This window comes from Phyllobates terribilis, unplaced genomic scaffold (genome assembly GCF_046119375.1).
Source record: "Phyllobates terribilis strain yellow unplaced genomic scaffold, ASM4611937v1 Scaffold_9__5_contigs__length_417890890, whole genome shotgun sequence".
NCBI classification, from domain to species: domain Eukaryota; kingdom Metazoa; phylum Chordata; class Amphibia; order Anura; family Dendrobatidae; genus Phyllobates; species Phyllobates terribilis.
Window position 1 is genome coordinate 89,748,370 of NW_027362769.1, and position 18,383 is coordinate 89,766,752.

General features: G+C 46.3%; 2 protein-coding genes across 4 annotated transcripts in view; one reads left to right on the forward strand and one right to left on the reverse strand.

Moving 5' to 3' along the window:
* Nucleotides 1-15,789, forward strand: part of CUNH21orf58 (chromosome unknown C21orf58 homolog) — a 33,931-nt gene extending 18,142 nt beyond the window's left edge. The window contains exons 7-11 of one of the 3 annotated variants that reach the window (XM_073646764.1): nt 407-521; nt 1,577-1,713; nt 10,912-11,153; nt 11,271-11,334; nt 12,891-15,789. In XM_073646764.1, coding sequence (XP_073502865.1) covers nt 407-521; nt 1,577-1,713; nt 10,912-11,153; nt 11,271-11,316 — 540 coding nt within the window. In that variant the 3' untranslated portion in view covers nt 11,317-11,334; nt 12,891-15,789. The remainder of the gene's footprint in view (nt 1-406; nt 522-1,576; nt 1,714-10,911; nt 11,154-11,270; nt 11,335-12,890) is intronic. The other 2 variants (XM_073646763.1, XM_073646765.1) reach the window with 2 other exon arrangements.
* Nucleotides 13,089-18,383, reverse strand: part of LSS (lanosterol synthase) — a 30,237-nt gene continuing 24,942 nt past the window's right edge. The window contains exon 22 of the mRNA XM_073646762.1: nt 13,089-14,725. Within this exon, the coding sequence (XP_073502863.1) occupies nt 14,579-14,725 (147 nt within the window). The 3' untranslated portion in view covers nt 13,089-14,578. The remainder of the gene's footprint in view (nt 14,726-18,383) is intronic.

An 18,383-nucleotide genomic window follows, 5' to 3' on the forward strand; every position in this document is an offset into this window, starting at 1 on the left:
CAGAAATGCAGCGATTCATGATCTTAAAATACAAATGCAATGCTTACATGCGTTTTTCAGGTTTCTTATAGACATTTATGGAGGAAAAAAATGCAACGAAAAATGCAGTTTCACAGAGTGTATGACTTTTCATAAAATCACATCCACTTTGTAAAAAGCTGTGGATTTTCCACAAAAAAAAACAACCCAAACTGTAGTGTTCACACTGCCTATTTTTGAAACAAATCCAAGTAACTTATTTTACTTAATAGGAGCAGAAATGCTGCAAAAAATCTGCAACGTCAAAAACTCACCAAAAGATCATTGTGGGAACTTAGCACACTGTATAATAGCAGTGATACAATATTTAACAAGAATGTTATTTTGAATCATAACATATATAACTTAAAAATGATTTTATTTTCAGTTACCCCAGCAGCCAGCGACTATAATTCAGCAGCTACCTCCACAACAACCACTGATCACTCAGATTCCTCCTCCACAAGCCTACCAGCCACCACGCTCAGGGAGTATTAAAGAAGGTAATAAACTGGCTATTTGCTTTAAGGCCACGTTCACACGTTCAGTATTTGGTCAGTATTTTACATCAGTATTTGTAAGCCAAAACCACAAGTGGGTGATAAATACAGAAGTGGTGACGTGCTGACATTATACTTCTCCTCTTATTGCCCCACTCCTCATTTTGGATTATAAATACTGATGTAACATACTGAACATGTGAACGTTGCCTAATCCTTCCTGATGGGGCAAACTTTGCTTTTCCTCTTCCCTCATCTTCCATAAGCTGTAACTTTTTTTTCCCCTTTGACAAATCCACATAAGGAAATGTTTTGTTTTTACATTAGGAATGAGTTGTAGTTTTGTATGACGCCATTCACATTAACATATAATGTACTGAAAAGTGCAAACAAGTGGAGAAATTCTGCCATTGTTTATTTTATTTTATGGCATTTAGTGTGCAGCAAAAACGACCTGGCACAATATTTCTCCAGGTCTCTATAAATACAATTATACCCAAGTTTTTTTTCTCTATTATTATTTTAGTGGTTAAAAAAAAAGAAAGAAACAGAAATTGTATTTTTTTTTGGCTTTTTTATGAGACCCATACATTTTTCATTTGCCTGTTGTATCTCATTTGGAGATAAGTGTCATAATTTCTGTATAATCCTTTGTGAAAGGTTAACCTCAATCTCCCCCTGTTTAGCCTGATTAAGCAAGCTCCTCAGTGTTCCTCCTCCCTGCTGCTACTATGTCATAGTGCTCAGTACAAGCTGCAGCTGTCAACCTTGCTGGGCGGGCAGAGACTGAATACACTTGGACTTGTTACCTCTCTCACTCTTTATTTTGGACTTATGTATTAAGTCTCAATAATATTAATACCAGGATTGTACAGACATTTAAACCTGACATTTAATGTGAGCACACCAGTTCTATCAGGTCTAAGAATTTTTTTTAATAATGTATGTAGTTTGAATTGTGAAATCTGATGACCGATCTGCTTTAAGCCAATTTCTGTACTGCTTAATCATACTTCTGGCTAGCTGTATTTGTCCAGAATGGCCTTTTCTTCTTACAGATATGGTAGAAATGATGCTTATGCAGAATGCCCAGATGCACCAGATCATTATGCAGAACATGATGCTAAAAGCACTGCCTCCTATGGCCTTGTCACAACCTGCTGGAAACGCACCACCAGCGCTACCTCAGACACAAGTACGTTTTTGCCTTTCTATATTCTTACAATGTAGCAGTTTGTGTCTTATTTTGTAGGACAGTTCACTGATTGAGGACCTCTATACTCCAAAAAAAAGTCCACTAAATAAATAGAGTGTATATTATTCTATAAATGAGTATTGCTATACTTTATTGGGGTATTCAATTTGATTCCTTCCCAAAATATTACCAATCCGAGATCATTCCAATTTATGGACATCAATCAATTAGAAATGATCCCCATTTGCACATTCATCTTCACAGCACACGTAGAAATGTTCCCAATGTATGGATACCAAAAATAATTTATTCCTTATTATTGCACTTTGCCCTCAATTTCCTTGCAGTGGCCTCTACAGGGAATATAGTATTACATATTGACCATGAAATAGATGATTAATCTATCTGTGAATATGTACTTCTATATTTTTGATGAAGCCATTGTCCCATCTGGACCTTAATTTGACTCTTGACTCAGTGGTCCAGATATTATAGGCAATCATGCTGTCACGTTTCTGTTGTCAGATAACCCGCCCTAGCTATCCCTGCTCCCCAGATTACCTTTGATTGTGAAGACGCCGGGGCCACGTACCTTGCTGAACTCCTGAATCAGCCCTATACCTGCCCCCCCTCCCCCACCCAGCGAAGTGGGAAGGAATAGTGTATGTATACACACAAACAAGGAAGGACATACAGGGTCAAATGAATATACCAATCATACAAATATGCACTCACAGACAACAGAGGGGAACACCGGGGGAAAAAAGGAAAGAAAACTAAATAGGAGAGGACAAGGAATTACACCCAGCAACAGTCAAAGATAAACACTCCAAAATGCCTCTACCAACAACCAACTCCTCGCCAGGCAGTACAAAACTTAACACTGGCAACCCAGATTGCCAGAGGCAAGTATATGTGAGAGGGGAGTGGCCAACAATGAACAGCTGAGATCATCCAAGCTGGGAAGCTACAGAGACTCCAAGCTGAACAGATTAACAGAAACCTGCACCGTGTAATACAGGGGTCTCAAACACGCGGGCCGCATGCGGCCCCTCCGGCTGCTTGTTGCAGCCCGCAGGCACAGACCCCGTAACTATCGCGGCTCTCTCCAGCAGCCGCTGACATCAGTGCTGTAATGCAGTGTATTGCCGCGCAGAGACCGGCTATCTGCACAGCAATACCAGTGTCAGCCGCCGGCCTATCAGAAGCCAGCAGCTGACATTGGCGTCCCAGCGCAGCGGCGTATGACGTCACTGCCATGCTCAGATGTCAGCTGCTGGCCTCTGATAGGCCGGAGGGTGACACTGGTATTGCTGTGCAGAGAGCCGGTCTCTGCGCGGCAATACACTGCATTACAGCGCTGATGTCGGCGGCTGCTGGAGAGAGCCGCGATCGTTATGGGGTCTGTGCCTGCGGGCCACAGGTGCAGAAAGAACGCAGAGGGAACGGAGGACAGGTGAGAATCTTTTTTTTTTTCTCTGTCATGTGAAATACAGCACAGGGGACCTGTGCTCAGTATGGGGGGGGGGGCACTGAGCGCTGTATGGGGGTACGGGGACCCTGAGCGCTGTATGGGGGGACGGGGACCCTGAGCGCTGTATGGGGGGACGGGGACTCTGAGCGCTGTATGGGGGGATGGGGACCTTGAGCGCTGTATGGGGGGACGGGGACCATGACCGCAGTATGGGGGGGCGACGGGGAACCTGAGCGCAGTATGGGGGCGCGACAGGGACCCTGAGCGCAGTATGGGGGGGGACCCTGAGCACAGTATGGGAGGGGACGGGAACCCTGAGCGCAGTATGGGGGGGGGCGGTGACCCTGAGCGCAGTATGCAGTATGGGGGGGGGCGGGGACCCTGAGCGCTGTATGGGGGGGGGGCGGGGACCCTGAGCACAGTATGGGGGGGACGGGGACCCTGAGCGCAGTATTGGGGGGGGACGGGGACCCTGAGCGCAGTATTGGGGGGGACTTGGACCCTGAGCGCAGTATTGGGGGGGACGGGGACCCTGAGCGCAGTATTGGGGGCGACGGGGACCCTGAGCGCAGTATGGGGGGGCGACGGGGACCCTGAGCGCAGTATGGGGGGGCGACGTGAACCCTGAGCGCAGTATTGGGGGACGGGGACCATGAGCACAGTATGGGGGGGACCCTGAGCACAGTATGGGGGGGGACGGGGACCCTGAGCGCAGTATGGGGGGCGCGGCGACCCTGAGCGCAGTATGGGGGGGGACGGGGGCCCTGAGCGCTGTATGGGGGGGGACCCTGAGCGCAGTATGGGGGGGGGCGGGGACCCTGAGCACAGTATATGGGGGGGGGACGCGGCCCTGTGCGCACTATGGGGGGGGGGACCTGTCTGCAACATGGGGACCTGGATGGGGGACATGTCTGCAAGATAAGGACCAGGATGGGGGACCATGTCTGCAATATGGGGAACCTGGATGGGGGACCATGTCTGCAATATGGGGGACCATGTCTGCAATATGGGGGACCTGGATGGGGGACCATGTCTGCAATATGGGGAACCTGGATGGGGGACCATGTCTGCAATATGGGGGACCATGTCTGCAATATGGGGATCATGTCTGCAATATGGGGGACCTGGATGGGGGACCATGTCTGCAATATGGGGAACCTGGATGGGAGACCATGTCTGCAATATGGGAGACCTGGATGGGAGACCATGTCTGCAATATGGGGGACCTGGATGGGAGACCATGTCTGCAATATGGGGGACCTGGATGGGAGACCATGGCGGCAGTATGGGGGACCTGGATGGGAGACCATGGCGGCAGTATGGGGGACCTGGATGGGAGACCATGTCTGCAATATGGGGGACCTGGAGGGGAGACCATGTCTGCAATATGGGGGACCTGGAGGGGAGACCATTTCTGCAATATGGGGTACCTGGAGGGGAGACCATGACTGCAATATGGGGAACCTGGATGGGGGACCATGTCTGCAATATGGGGGACCTGGATGGGAGACCATGTCTGCAAAATGAGGACCAGTTCAAAAGGTGTATAGAAAATAAAATGGTATCACTTAAAATGTCACTTTGTCATGCAAATAATGCGGCCCCTCAAATTAAATGTTTTTCCGTGTGCGGCCCATATGCCCAGCTGAGTTTGAGACCCCTGATCTAGGGTATATAATATACACAGGGGCAGACATATTATTGGTGCTCACAGGGGCCACTTCCACCGATAAAAGCACAGGGGTCCGTGTGTGTATAGACTTCTCGAATGGCACCAGTCCCGTTAATTCACGTCCCTGTTTAAACACTAATGTGTGAAGGAGGCCTTAGGCAATAATAATAAATAAAAAAAAAATTAGAATATATATATATATATATAATATATATATATAAATATATATATTGGCGCTAGACCACCTTCACACATCAGTGTTTAAACACGTACGTGAAATAACGGGACTGGTGCCATCCGTGTTATTCATCCGTGTCTCCATTTTTACGATCATTGTAGTCATCAGTGTTTTTCCAGTATGGATAAAGAAATGACAAAGCTTCTCCTATACTTCACAATGTTATCCCCTTAATGACCAGGCCATTTTCCGTTTTTCGTTTTTTTGCTCCCCTTCTTCCCAGAGCCAAACTTATTTTGTTTTTCGGTCAATATGGCCATATGAGGGCTTATTTTTTGTGGGACGAGTTGTACTTTTGAATGCCACCATTGGTTTTACCATATCGTGTACTTTAAAACGGGAAAAAAATTCCAAGTGCGGTGAAATTACAAAAAAAAGTGCAATTCCACAGTTGTTTTTTAGGGTTATTTTTACTATGTTCACTAAATGCTAAAACTGACCTGCCATTATTATTCTCCTGGTCATTACGAGTTCGTAGACACCAAACATGTATAGGTTCTTTTTTATGTAAGTGGTGAAAAAAAAATCCAAAGTTTGTTAACAAAAAAATGGCGCCATTTTCCGAGACGCGTAGCGTCTCCATTTTTCAGGATCTGGGGCAGAGTGAGGGCTTAGTTTTTACGCACCGAGCTGACGTTTTTATTAATACTATTTTGGGGTAGATCCAATGTTTTGATTGCCCGTTATTGCATTTCATTTAAATGTTGCGGTGACCAAAAAAAACTTAATTCTGGGGTTTTTAATTTTTTTCTTGTTACGCCGTTTACCGATCGGATTAATTCTTTTTTACATTGATATATCGGGCGGTTCTGAATGCGGTGATACCAAATATGTGTATTTTTTTTTTATTGTTTTATTTTGAATAGGGTGAAAGGGGGGTGATTTAAACTTTTATACTTTTTTTTCAAAAATTTTTTTTTTACCTTTTGCATGATTCAATGTCTCCATGGGAGACTAGAAGCTGCAGTTGTCTGTTCTCCTTTACTACACACAGGCGATCATCAGATCAACTGTGTGTAGCAGAATTGCTCACTGGCTATGAGCGCCGACTGCTGGGTGGCACTCATAGCAATCTGGCAATGACAACCGCAGGGGTCTCCTGCAGACCCCGGGTTATCATGCCAAACCATCGGCGACTCGCAATCATGTGACGGGGTCGCTGATGGGCGGAGCCAACAATGCGTTTCTAATAAGTATGAGTTAAATCCGCTGTCAGAGATTGACAGTGGCATTTAACAAGTTAACAGCCGCGGGTGGATCGCGATTCCACCCGCGGCTGTTGCTGGCAAATGTCAGCTGTATAGATCAGCTAACATGTGCCCGGAAAAGTGCGGGCTCAGCACCAGAGCCCGCGCTAAACAGGGGGCTGTGATGTGTGTCGTACTATTACGGCAGACGTCATAAAGGGGTTAAACCCGTACAGCACACTGATGGTACACTAACTCCATCCATGAGTTGTACGTGTTTATCACAGACCCCTAGACTTGTATTGGCCATTGTCATTTGTGCTGCCAGAAAAAACAGACCTGTCTCCATGTGTTTTGCAAGGACACCCAGTTAGGTTATAACGGGTACCGCATTTACTCTTCCGGGGTGATGCCGTGTATCCACCAATTGTCTTTGTTGATACATTTTGTAATATCACAAGGTAGTTTTCTGTCCACAGCATGGATGTGCTGTCTATACCTGGGGGACTGTCGGGGCCTATTCCCTCACACATACTACCAGGACAATGTAATGAAAGAGAGTAATAATTATACTGAGGATTCATTCCAAGCCTGCGTTTTATGGTCTGGGTACATAATGCATTTTCCGGACTGGCTGCGAGTCTCCTCACCAGAACCCAACAGCTTCATATGTGCCTGAGGATGTGGAGTGTGGGGTCCGGAGATTCACAGTCAGACTGGAAATCACGGTCCATATAGCCTTAGGGCCGTTCCCACTGCGTTCTTAACCACGTTCACTCGGGGCTTGCGTCCGAACCCCCCGCAAAACAGGATACGTGCATATGCACCGACAGGGCCATTGACTATAATGGTGCAGATAGGACCATTGACTCTACCGTCACCATTATAGTCAATGTCACTGTCAGCGCATATGACTGAATCCTGCTTTGAATTTATTAAGCCTGTGAATTAATATTTAACAGATGGGAGAAAAGCAGCACGAGCCTATAATACTGTGTGGATGGGGCAACGGTGGGATTTGAGCCCACAACCCAGCGCCGTGCCCGTTACTAAGCTCTGAGCCACCAAACCTGTAGGAAAAAATTGTGCTTCGGCCGAGACCACTTCATGTCTTGGAGTCCCTGGCAATGTCCTGCCAGCTACATATGCGGCGGGCAAGCCACATAGGAGAACTCTCCGATCTGCCGCCTATCTATCCTATCTATCTTCTGATAGATATCTGGCTCGCTGGCATCTTCTGATAGATATCTGGCTCGCTGGCATCTTCTGATAGATATCTGGCTTGCTGGCATCTTCTGATAGATATCTGGCTCGCTGGCAGATGCTTTCTTTATGACACTACCATGATCTCTGCACTGCACCCGATTATACAGGTAAACCTCAGCTCTATTTATGTGCCCGTGATGGCAGAAACTTCTAACTTAGGGAGACTTAAAAAAAATATATCTAAAGAGACCTGCTGGCAGTGACCCCGCCCCTGCTGGCAGTGACCCCGCCCCTGCTGGCAGTGACCCCACCCCTGCGGGCAAATTGTCCCACCCCTGCTGAATATTTAGGGCAAATTCATTGAAAAGTTGTTGGTTTTGCCACCAGCTCATTTGCATAAGTCTATGAGCGAGTGCTCTGATTGGCTGGCTGTGGAATACTGCATCTGCAGCCATATGGTAGACGGGAACATCATCCTGACCGGACAGGTCGCTGCACGAGGGACACGGGGTCACAGATTAAGGAAATGGGGCATAACTCAGGGCTGTATTTACCCCTGGGCACCTTAGAGCGGGTGCCTAGGGCGGCAGACTGCAGGGGGCGACGTCAGCATGATTGAATAAACAAACATGTATTTCCCCTGCTTCACCGCTGGACCGAGCGTCAGTATCGCCGATGATATTTGGTGGGGATATCTATCCATCATCTACCACATCCTATACATAATTTAGGGCAGGGGTCCCAAACACGGCACCTGCGGGCCGCATGCGGCCCCTCCGGCTGCTTCTTGCAGCCCGCAGGCACAGACCCTGTAACTATCGCGGCTCTCTCCAGCAGCCGCCGACATCAGCGCTGTAGTGCAGTGTATTGCCGCGCAGAGACCGGCTCTCTGCACAGCAGTTCCAGTGTCACCCGCCGGCCTATCAGAGGCCAGCAGCTGACATTGGCGTCCCAGCGGCGTATGACGTTACTGATCTGTGCAGATGGCAGCTGCTGGCCTCTGATAGGCCGGCGGCTGACACTGGTATTGCTGTGCAGAGAGTCGGTCTCTGCGCGGCAATACACAGCATTACAGCGCTGATGTCGGCGGCTGCTGGAGAGAGCCGCGATCATTATGGGGTCTGTGCCTGTGGGCCACTGGTGCAGAAAGGACGCCGAGGGAACGGAGGACAGGTGAGAATCTTTTTTTTTTTATTTCTCTGTCATGTGAAATACACCACAGGGGACCTGTGCTCAGTATGGGGGGGGGGGCACTGTGCGCAGTATGGGGGGGTGGGGGGAGAGAGAGAGCCTGAGCGCAGTATGGGGGGATGGGGACCCTGAGCGCTGTATGGGGGGACGGGGACCATGAGCGCAGTATGGGGGGAGACGGGGACCCTGAGCGCAGTATGGGGGGGCGACGGGGACCCTGAGCGCAGTATGGGGGGGCGACGGGGACCCTGAGCGCAGTATGGGGGGAGACGGAGACCCTGAGCGCAGTATAGGGGGGCGACGGAGACCCTGAGCGCAGTATAGGGGGGCGACGGAGACCCTGAGCGCAGTATAGGGGGGCGACGGAGACCCTGAGCGCAGTATGGGGGGGCGACGGGGACCCTGAGCGCAGTATGGGGGACCTGGATGGGAGACCATATCTGCAATATGGGGGACCTGGATGGGAGACCATGTCTGCAATATGGGGGACCTGGATGGGAGACCATATCTGCAATATGGGGGACCTGGATGGGAGACCATGTCTGCAATATGGGGGACCTGGATGGGAGACCATGTCTGCAATATGTGGGACCTGTATGGGAGACCATGTCTGCAATATGGGGGACCTGGATGGGAGACCATGTCTGCAATATGGGGGACCTGGATGGTAGACCATGTCTGCAATATGGGAGACCTGGATGAGAGACCATGTCTGCAATATGGGGGACCTGGAGGGGAGACTATGTCTGCAATATGGGGGACCTGGAGGGGAGACCATGTCTGCAATATGGGGGACCTGGAGGGGAGACCATGACTGCAATATGGGGGACCTGGAGGGGAGACCATGTCTGCAATATGGGGGACCTGGAGGGGAGACCATGACTGCAATATGGGGGACCTGGAGGGGAGACCATGTCTGCAAGATGAGGACCAGTTCAAAAGGTGTATAGAAAATAAAATGGTATCACTAAAAATGTCACTTTGTCATGCAAATAATGCGGCCCCCCAAATTAAATGTTTTTCCATGTGCGGCCCATATGCCCAGCTGAGTTTGAGACCCCTGGTGTAATATGAAGGCGAAGTGCTTCTGATCAGTGCAGGAGTATGTGAAATCAGATGCTGCGGTCTTCTGGCCCCTCTCTGTTGCGGTAAACCCGTGACACATGCAATATAGGGTTGGATTGCATTCACCAGAGAAAAACCCCTTATTTATTGAGGGAAACATCCCTCTATGACATGTTCCCTAATTAGTTAGCACAACCTCTTGAATAATGATTAGATAATAACTTTTTATAAATAGAACCTATTTTTTTTTTACTAATATCATTTTTAGACATTAAAGGAAACTTATCACGTAAAATAATGCTATTAACATGCAGATATGGGGTTAATCTGCAGGTTAATAGCATTCTGACACAGTGCGGCACCCGTACTGAAAGCCCCACTGATGGGAGGAAATTAAGTTTATTCCCTCCAGATAGCCTCACTCTTTCAATCATAGGGGCGGCACCGGCGCAATTCAGTCACCGCTATGTGTATATAACGACTCTGATCCACTGTCAGTCAGTGCCCAGTTACAGCAGCTGCCACTGAACCCACGCCGTCGCCACCCCTATGACTGTGTCACAACGCTATTAGCCTATAGATTAATCCCATATGTGCAGGTTAAGCATTATTTTACACGACAGGTTTTCTTTAAAGGGAATACATTAACAGGTTTCTGCTATGTAATATGAGAGGAGCATGATGTAGGGGCAGAGACACTGATTCCAGTGATGTGTGACTTGCTAGCTTGCTTGCTGTAATATTGATACAATCCCTGTTTTCTCTGATCTACCAATTCTCTGAATGCGGAGCTGTTCATAACATCGCCCACACCACTGATTGGCATCTTTCCGCCTATTCACAATGTGCACAGAAAGCTGCCAATCAGTGGTGGGGCGAGGTTACACAGACAAGTTGACTAGGAGACAGGAGACACCTAGTCCTGTAGTGATAATCTCCTGCTGATAAAACACTGATTTTATTGAAACAGCAACACACAGCCCAGTAAGTGACACATCGCTGGAATCAGGCTTTCAGCCCCTACATCATGCTGCTCTCAGATTAAATAGCAAAAATCAGCTGACAAATTCCCTTTAATGAAATATATTTATAACTATTCGGCATGTAATATTGTATAACTCTTTTACCATTCATTGCATTTTTTAACAGTTCTTCATCATTTTAGGATCTTCACATTGGGAACCCGGTCATGCTGAAAGCTGAGAAAATCCGTCCATCATCAGTACACCATCACCACCACTATACACCACCAGGCCTTCCACCTGCTGCCCCCACAATGCAGCCGGCGATTGGATATCCTATGTGGCCTCAAATAATGCCATCTAACACCATGGGGCAAGCGGGAGGGTTTCCCCAGGCCGTGCACCATGTGACCGGTCCAACTACAACACTTCCAGCAATGCACATGTAAGTCAACTGCACAACCTTTCTTGATGGCAACCCCAGTATATGTTACATCACTTTTCAGGAACCCGGTGCGTTGGTTCTTCTCTTTTGTCCTCTGATATTATTTCCTATTTTAAGCGCAGTAATGGATGGAATATCACCCAGAGCCCCGAGCGCACTATAAGACCATGAGCTGATCAGGGTAGGTGCAAGGATTAATCTGATTCATGCATTATTATACTATAGATTTATACTTTACACATGAAATAAAATCCTCTTCCAGTGTTATGATACCATAAGCTATACAACGCTGTAATATATAATGTTTTACGCATTTACTATCCAATTGTAAGATTTTGGTTGCGGTCAGTGAATGATGACTTTTTTTTTTACATTTAGAGTTATGCTTTTTACTTAGAAGTAGATTGAAAAAATGCCTGGATACAAATAGTCTGGAGTCCCGAAAAATATACATTATAGCATTAGGACAAAAAAGAGAGATTTGCTTAAAAATACTGGGACAATTATTTTTTTCTTCCATTACTTTTTCACCAGCTTTCATGTGCTCCAACTCGTTAAAATAATCCACTTTGGGCTATGTTCACACAGAGATTTTTCAAAGTTTCAAACTGTACAAATCCTCCTACAAATCTCAAAACTCTGCAAAAAGATGCCTTTTTGAGGGGTTTTCGGAGCAGAACTTCCAAGTTTTTGAACAGTATTGAGGAGGATTTGGAGAGTTTCTGCTTAGTGGCTACATGAGTATGTTTGTTTTTTGGCGGTTTCCACTGCGGAATCCACCTGAAAAAGACGTAAAGAAGAAAATGCATATGTTCAAAAGAATGAATTTGTGCATTTCTATGGAAAAAAAACCTATTTGCTGTGCTTATGTTCAGGCTTAAGGAAAAGAAAACCCCCAGGTGGTTAAAAGAAGTTAATTCTTCTATCGTTTTCTGCTTGAAACACGCGGTATACTTTACAATATAAGTCATTGAGAAAGCTGAAAAGATGCCGAATGTCTTTTGGAGTGTTTTTTCATAGTTTTTGCTTAAAAAAATCCCACTAGCAGTTTCTTCATTATTTAATGGAGGAAAAAAAAACGACAGGAAAACGTTAAAAAGACTTCACAAAAACCATTGGAAATCCTCAAAAAAAAAAAAACAACGGAAAAAAACATCTGAGAAATGGTCAGAAAGCGACTGAAAAAACACTACAAAAGAGGCGTTGTGTAAAAGAACTACGGTTTCTTAAAGAGTATTTTGCTTGAAACTTGGTGGGTTCGCCTGAGTTTAAAAGACATTGTGTGCACATAGCCGCTGAGTGGAAACTCTCCAAATACTCCTCAAAAATGTTGAATTTTTGCTCAGTTTCTGCTTCAAAAACGAAGCAAAAAAACTGCTGCAAGGTGAGCTCAGAGCAGAAGAAAAGTTTATTGCAAAGTGCATTGTTTTGAAGCATTGGATATTCTAAAATTGTAAAGTGCTGCGGAATATGTTGGCACTATAAAAAATTATTATTATTATTATAAAAGGTCAAAAAGAAGTGAAAAACCCCTCAAGAGCAGACTAAAAAATGCTTTCACTTAAACACAAATCTTGAAACAAAAAAGGTATATTCGAGAAATTCACAAACGCCTATAAAAATAATTTAATTTGCTACCACCAGAGATAATAATACTAAATTATTATATGTATAGAAACATTTGACTTATTGCAGCTTTTAATGATTTTTTTTTCCCCCAATAATATTTTCTTCTAGAAAATCACTTGTTCAGCCAGGAAATAACTTTTGATTTAGCACGGAGCAATTCATGGCCGGAATATTGTCGACCAGACAGCGCTATTCTCATGTAATGCAGTAACATGTGCTGGAGAATCATCGGAGAGCTGCTGGTCATCATTCAGAAGAGATTCCTCTGACAATGTGCCCAAATGGAACAAGAAAAGCCAAACTGTATAGAGATAGAACCAATTGTTTTATTTGTATTACATATTTTATTAAAATGTAAAAAGAAGGTTTTGAATTACAAAAATGATAAGAAAAAATACACGTTTGAAAAATTCAGAATTTTGAAGGAATGGGAAGTTTTGTGCAAAGATCCATTAGTGAGAGAAATGTCCACTTGCTTACTGTTATTAGCTACATCCACATCAAACCATGAAGAAGGCACCCAGGGGCGATTAATCACTGATCATGGTTGTGCACGTTATTGCAAATTAGTTCCATTCAACTCAATGGGGCAAAGTTGCAATACCAGACAGAGAGCAAAGTCAGGGGTGGCGCTGTTTCTGAAAGAAAGCTGCCTTACTTTTCTAATCTAATCCTGGAAAACCGTTTTAATGAGCATTTGTAGATAGTAAGTGTTATGGTGCTATGACAATATCAACCTCACAGTCTTAATTAAAGGGGACAACATTACTACTACTTGGACAACCCCTTCTTAAAGGCAACCTGTCATATAAAATAACCTGCACATATGTAGCTAATCTGCACGTTAATGGTGTTTTGACACTGTGTGGTGCCGGCACTGAGAGCCCCGCTGCCAGGTGGAAATTAACTGTATTCCTCCCAGTAGCTTTCTGATTTCAGTCACGGGGGCGACACCGCGCGGGTTCAGTCACCACTCCGTGTATAAAGAGGGGCGGCTGAAACTGCACCCTGACACTGACTGTCGGCCCTAATGCTGAGTCTGCTGTCAGTCATTGGCAGGGGTGCGGTTACAGCTGCCGCTCTCTATACACAGAGTGGTGACTTAAGCCGCGCCGGCCCTGTAACTGGAAGCCGAACGCTTTCGGGGGGGAATGAAGTTCCATCAGATGTCCGCATTTCATCAGAGGAGGTGTGAGCGCTGCAGACCATCAGCAGAAGCTCATGGTTTTGCCAGGTGAGAACTGCAGCCAATCAGCAACCACTGTAGTGCTCACGTAGCATAACAACCCTAGCACCAACAACGCTGGAATGGCGCTAATGCAAGAGACGAGTATAACGTTTTATTTATTTTACACTGGAGGCTACAGCATTTAAGAAGAGGTTTTCCAAGTAGTAGACAATCCCTTTAAGCCTGATTCACCTTGTAATAGACACTTCATGTGTTCAGTATAAAACATAAGTTTTGTAAAATCCTTATTTACGTATAGATACATTCACTTGTATCATTGCTTTAACTGTTTAAAATAATTACATTGTATCATCCTCGTTGCTCAGTTCAAGTCCTGGTTCACATGAAAAATATCTCTGAGCTTTAATTTAATATAAATTAATGAAATGCATAAAACTGAAATAACACCCATATTACTCTAAATTAAATACTGCAAACATCAATGAACTCAGAACGGAGATAAGATAATTCTAGAAAAATAAAAATGGAAAATTAATCTGTCAATTCATATAACAATATCTGCGAAGTAGTAGGCAGGAGATTTCTTCATACTGTTATCTGCTATCCTTCAGCCATGCCTGCTCTTGTGAACTCCGGCCAGGGGGTTCTCTGGGTGAAGGTGGGTAAAACGACCGAGTGTCCATATTGGGAATACATTTCGGTATGAAGTGTAGCTGATCGCACAGCTCTTGTTAAAGACACCGGATATATTTTCCTGCAAAGCAAATATAAGATGTATTATTATAGGTTTCAGTGGGTAAAGTGAATTAGAGCATGTTTAACCACTTGTACGGTAGCTAATGGACATACAGTTGATGGGAGGTATGTACCACAGAGATGGCTGTCCTCTGTAATCCGGAATGTTGCTCTAGTGCACGTAAGCACTAAGAGGACTGTTTGGTGCACCTCGGGCCGGGTTACGGGTAGTTGGAGAGATGGGCGGGTCTGGATACCCACATACTTCATCTCTGGGTGTGGTTAAGAAGTTAAAATGGAGGCCGTTGTTTGGCAAATGGTCTGTGTTTGGAGGGAGAAGGCTCCTGTGTGTTGTTGTCTCCAGATTGAGACAGTGAACTGGATGCTTTCCAGCCTGTGTGCCCACAGGAGTGGCTAACCAGATACTGTGCCTAAAGGACTGTTTATTTTGTTTTGCCTGAACTAAAGGCTGTTTGTTTTCCTTTTGCTTTTGAGCGGTTTATGAAGCAATAAACCGACATGGACATTTAAATGAAAACGCTTCCTGTTTGCCTTCCGATGCACCAAACTAAGTAGAAACCCCACAATTGGTAGAGAATGCGGGCAGTGTTCCCAGCAGATACGTGTGACTGCTACAAGAAGGACTGTATGTCCTGGGTGAAGTCTGCCACAAGCCAGCAAGCGACGCCAGACAAGATGGGGGACCTGCTTAAACATCTAGTGTCTGCACAGCAGGCACAACACCAGTAGCATCAGCAATTATTACAGCAGCAACAAATGGCTCAACAAGAGACCACTAAGCTGCTGATGCAGCAGATTCAGGTCCAGAAGCAGGAGCAACAGGATCAGCACCGTCAACAGCAGCAGCAGATTGAGTTAGTCGCAGAGGCGATTCATGGTACGGCGATAGCTCTGACAAGGTCAGTGGACGATTTTTCCATCTAAAAGGTGGTAAGGAGAGCCGTGCAGAAAATGACCCCGGGGATGACATAGAGGCCTTCGTGACTGTGTTTGAAAGGGTCGCAGAGAGGGAGAAACTTCCGTCAGAGCAGTGAGCTGAGGTGCTGGCGCCATACTTGACGGGGGAGCCCCAGAAGACTTATTATGAATTGGCCTTGCAGGACGCCAAAGAGTTTGGCAAGCTAAAAATGGAAATTCTGGCACGCTTGGGGGTGACGATGACTATCAGGGCGCAGCGGGTCCACCACTGGGCGTTTTACCGTGGCAAACCCCCTCCCTCCCAAATGTTTGACCTTTTGCACCTGGTCCAAAAATGGCTGCAGCCGGAGTCCTCTACTCCTGTGCAGATGGTAGAACGAGTGGTGATGGACCGGTTTGTGCATTCACTGCCAAGGCCAATGCAGGCTTGGGTTGGCCAGGGTTATCTCTGGAATGCTGATGAACTGATCGAGAGATATCAGGGGTTGAGGGTTCCTTGGTAAGGCAGCCCACTCGATACTGGGGATCCCACCAGGGCGCGGAGGTCCAAAAGGGTGTGGGGAATTCAAGGGGGAGGGGGAGGTAATGCCCAAGGTCTCGACAGTTGATATCCTATGCTGGAGATGCCACAGCCCAGGCCATATAGCCGCCCGTTGTCCCCTGACCCCCGAGCAGAGAGACTGCAGCCTGGGACGCAGCAGTTCATACTATGCGTATCTGGCCTGCAGTGTGAACTGTCCACCCAGCAAGGGGCCACAAGAATGTCCCGTGAAGGTATGTGGTTGGCAGGTAACTGGACTGCTAGACTCCGGGAGTATGGTGACCCTTGTGAGGGCCACACTTCCTCTCCAACTGATCCCAGGAAAGAAGGTTGGTGTACGCTGCATTCATGGTGATGATAAAGACTTCCCCGTGGCCAGAGTGGACATTGAAAAGGCCCACGGTACTGAGTCCCACGAGATCGGCGTCATCCAGGACTTGTTGCACCCCATTATTATAGGCTGGGACTTTTGTTTGTTTTGGGATATGTGGGGAAAGGTTCAGGGTTTGCTGGCTCAGATAAGAAACCAGTTAACCCTGAAGAGGTATCACCACACCCAGAGTCGGACGGGTTTCCCTTCTGTGTTCTTGTGGGGGATGAGGAGGTAGTGCCCCCTGAGACTGGCATTCCCGAGTTAGGGGTGACCAGTGAGAATTTTGGGTCCGCCCAACACAGGGACCTAACTCTAAGGGAAGCCTTTAACAATGTCACCGTCATAAATGGTATTGCACAGGAGCCAGGGGCTGACACAAGATTTCCCTATTTTATGTTGCGTGGGGAATAATTGTACCGGGTTCCGAAAGTGAGGGAGGAGCTTGTGGAACAGTTATTGGCACCGGGGCCCTATAGGCGGAGGGTGTTGAACATGGCCCATTCACATGTCTTGGGTGGCCATCTGGGAGTGGAAAAAACACTGGAACAGATCGTGCAGAGGTTCCATTGGCCAGGATGTCACCGGGAAGTCTTACAATATTGCAGGTCCTGCCCTACGTTCCAGTTAACCGCCCCGACCTCTCACTTTTGAAGTCCCTTCATGCCATTGCCCATCATTGAAGTGCCGTTTGAAAGAATTGCTATGGACTTGGTCGGTCCCCTGGTTAAATCTGCTCGTGGGCATCAATATATCTTGGTCATCTTGGACTATGCCACCTGTTGTTGTTTGGCTCATGGTCTGTGTTTGGAGGGAGAAAGCCACCTGTGTGTTGTTGTCTCCAGACTGAGCCAGTGAACTGGATGCTATCCAGCCTGTGTGCCCACAGGACTGGCTAACCAGGGACTTTGGCTAAAGGACTGTTTACTTTGTTTTGCCTGAACTAAAAGCTAGTAAGGTGATTCCCCATAGGGTATGTATATATATATATAAAAAAAAAACATGCTGTGCCAATCTCAGCGCGTTACCAATGTAACTCTCTGGTGCCCTCTTGATGAAGTTTTATGCACTCACCTCTTGCCACAAAAACTTCAAGCATATGGTTCCTCCTCACACTTTGGGGTTTAGTCCGGGTCTGCTGCTCGCCTCGAATTGATCCTGTGTTGTATCCTGCCACGGATTCCCACAGGCATAAAGGTTCAATAGAAAATAATCCAATTCTACAGTGGCTGCGCTCCCCGTGGTAATGATTTTAAAAACTTCTTGTCCACAAATAAAATTTATTGCTCAAGCATACGAATGTAAAAAACGGATATTGGATTATTTTGTATTGAACCTGAACTAAAGGCTGTTTGTTTTCCTTTTGAGTGGTTTATGAAGCAATAAACCGACATGGACATTTAAATGAAAACGTTTCCTGTTTGCCTTACAGCGCACCCAAGTGAGTAGAAATTCCACACCCTTAATGAACAGGAATGAAAGAGAATCTGTCAGCAGGTTTTTGCTACTCCATCTGAGAGCAGCATGATGTAGGGGCAGAGACCCTGATTCCAGCGATTCGCCACTTACTTTACTGGGTGCTGCAGTTTTGATAAAAATCACAGTTTTCTCTGATGCAGATCTGATTGGCAGGTTTCTATGTACACTGTGCATAGGCAGAAAGCTACCTATCAGTGGTGGGGGCGTGGCAGCAGCGTATACTAGTCCTCTAATTATGATAAAATCACTGTTTTATCAGATTATCAAAACTTCAGCAAACAGTCCACTAAGCGACACAACCCTGGAATCAGAGTCTCGGTCGCTATCTCTTGCTGCTCTCAGATTATG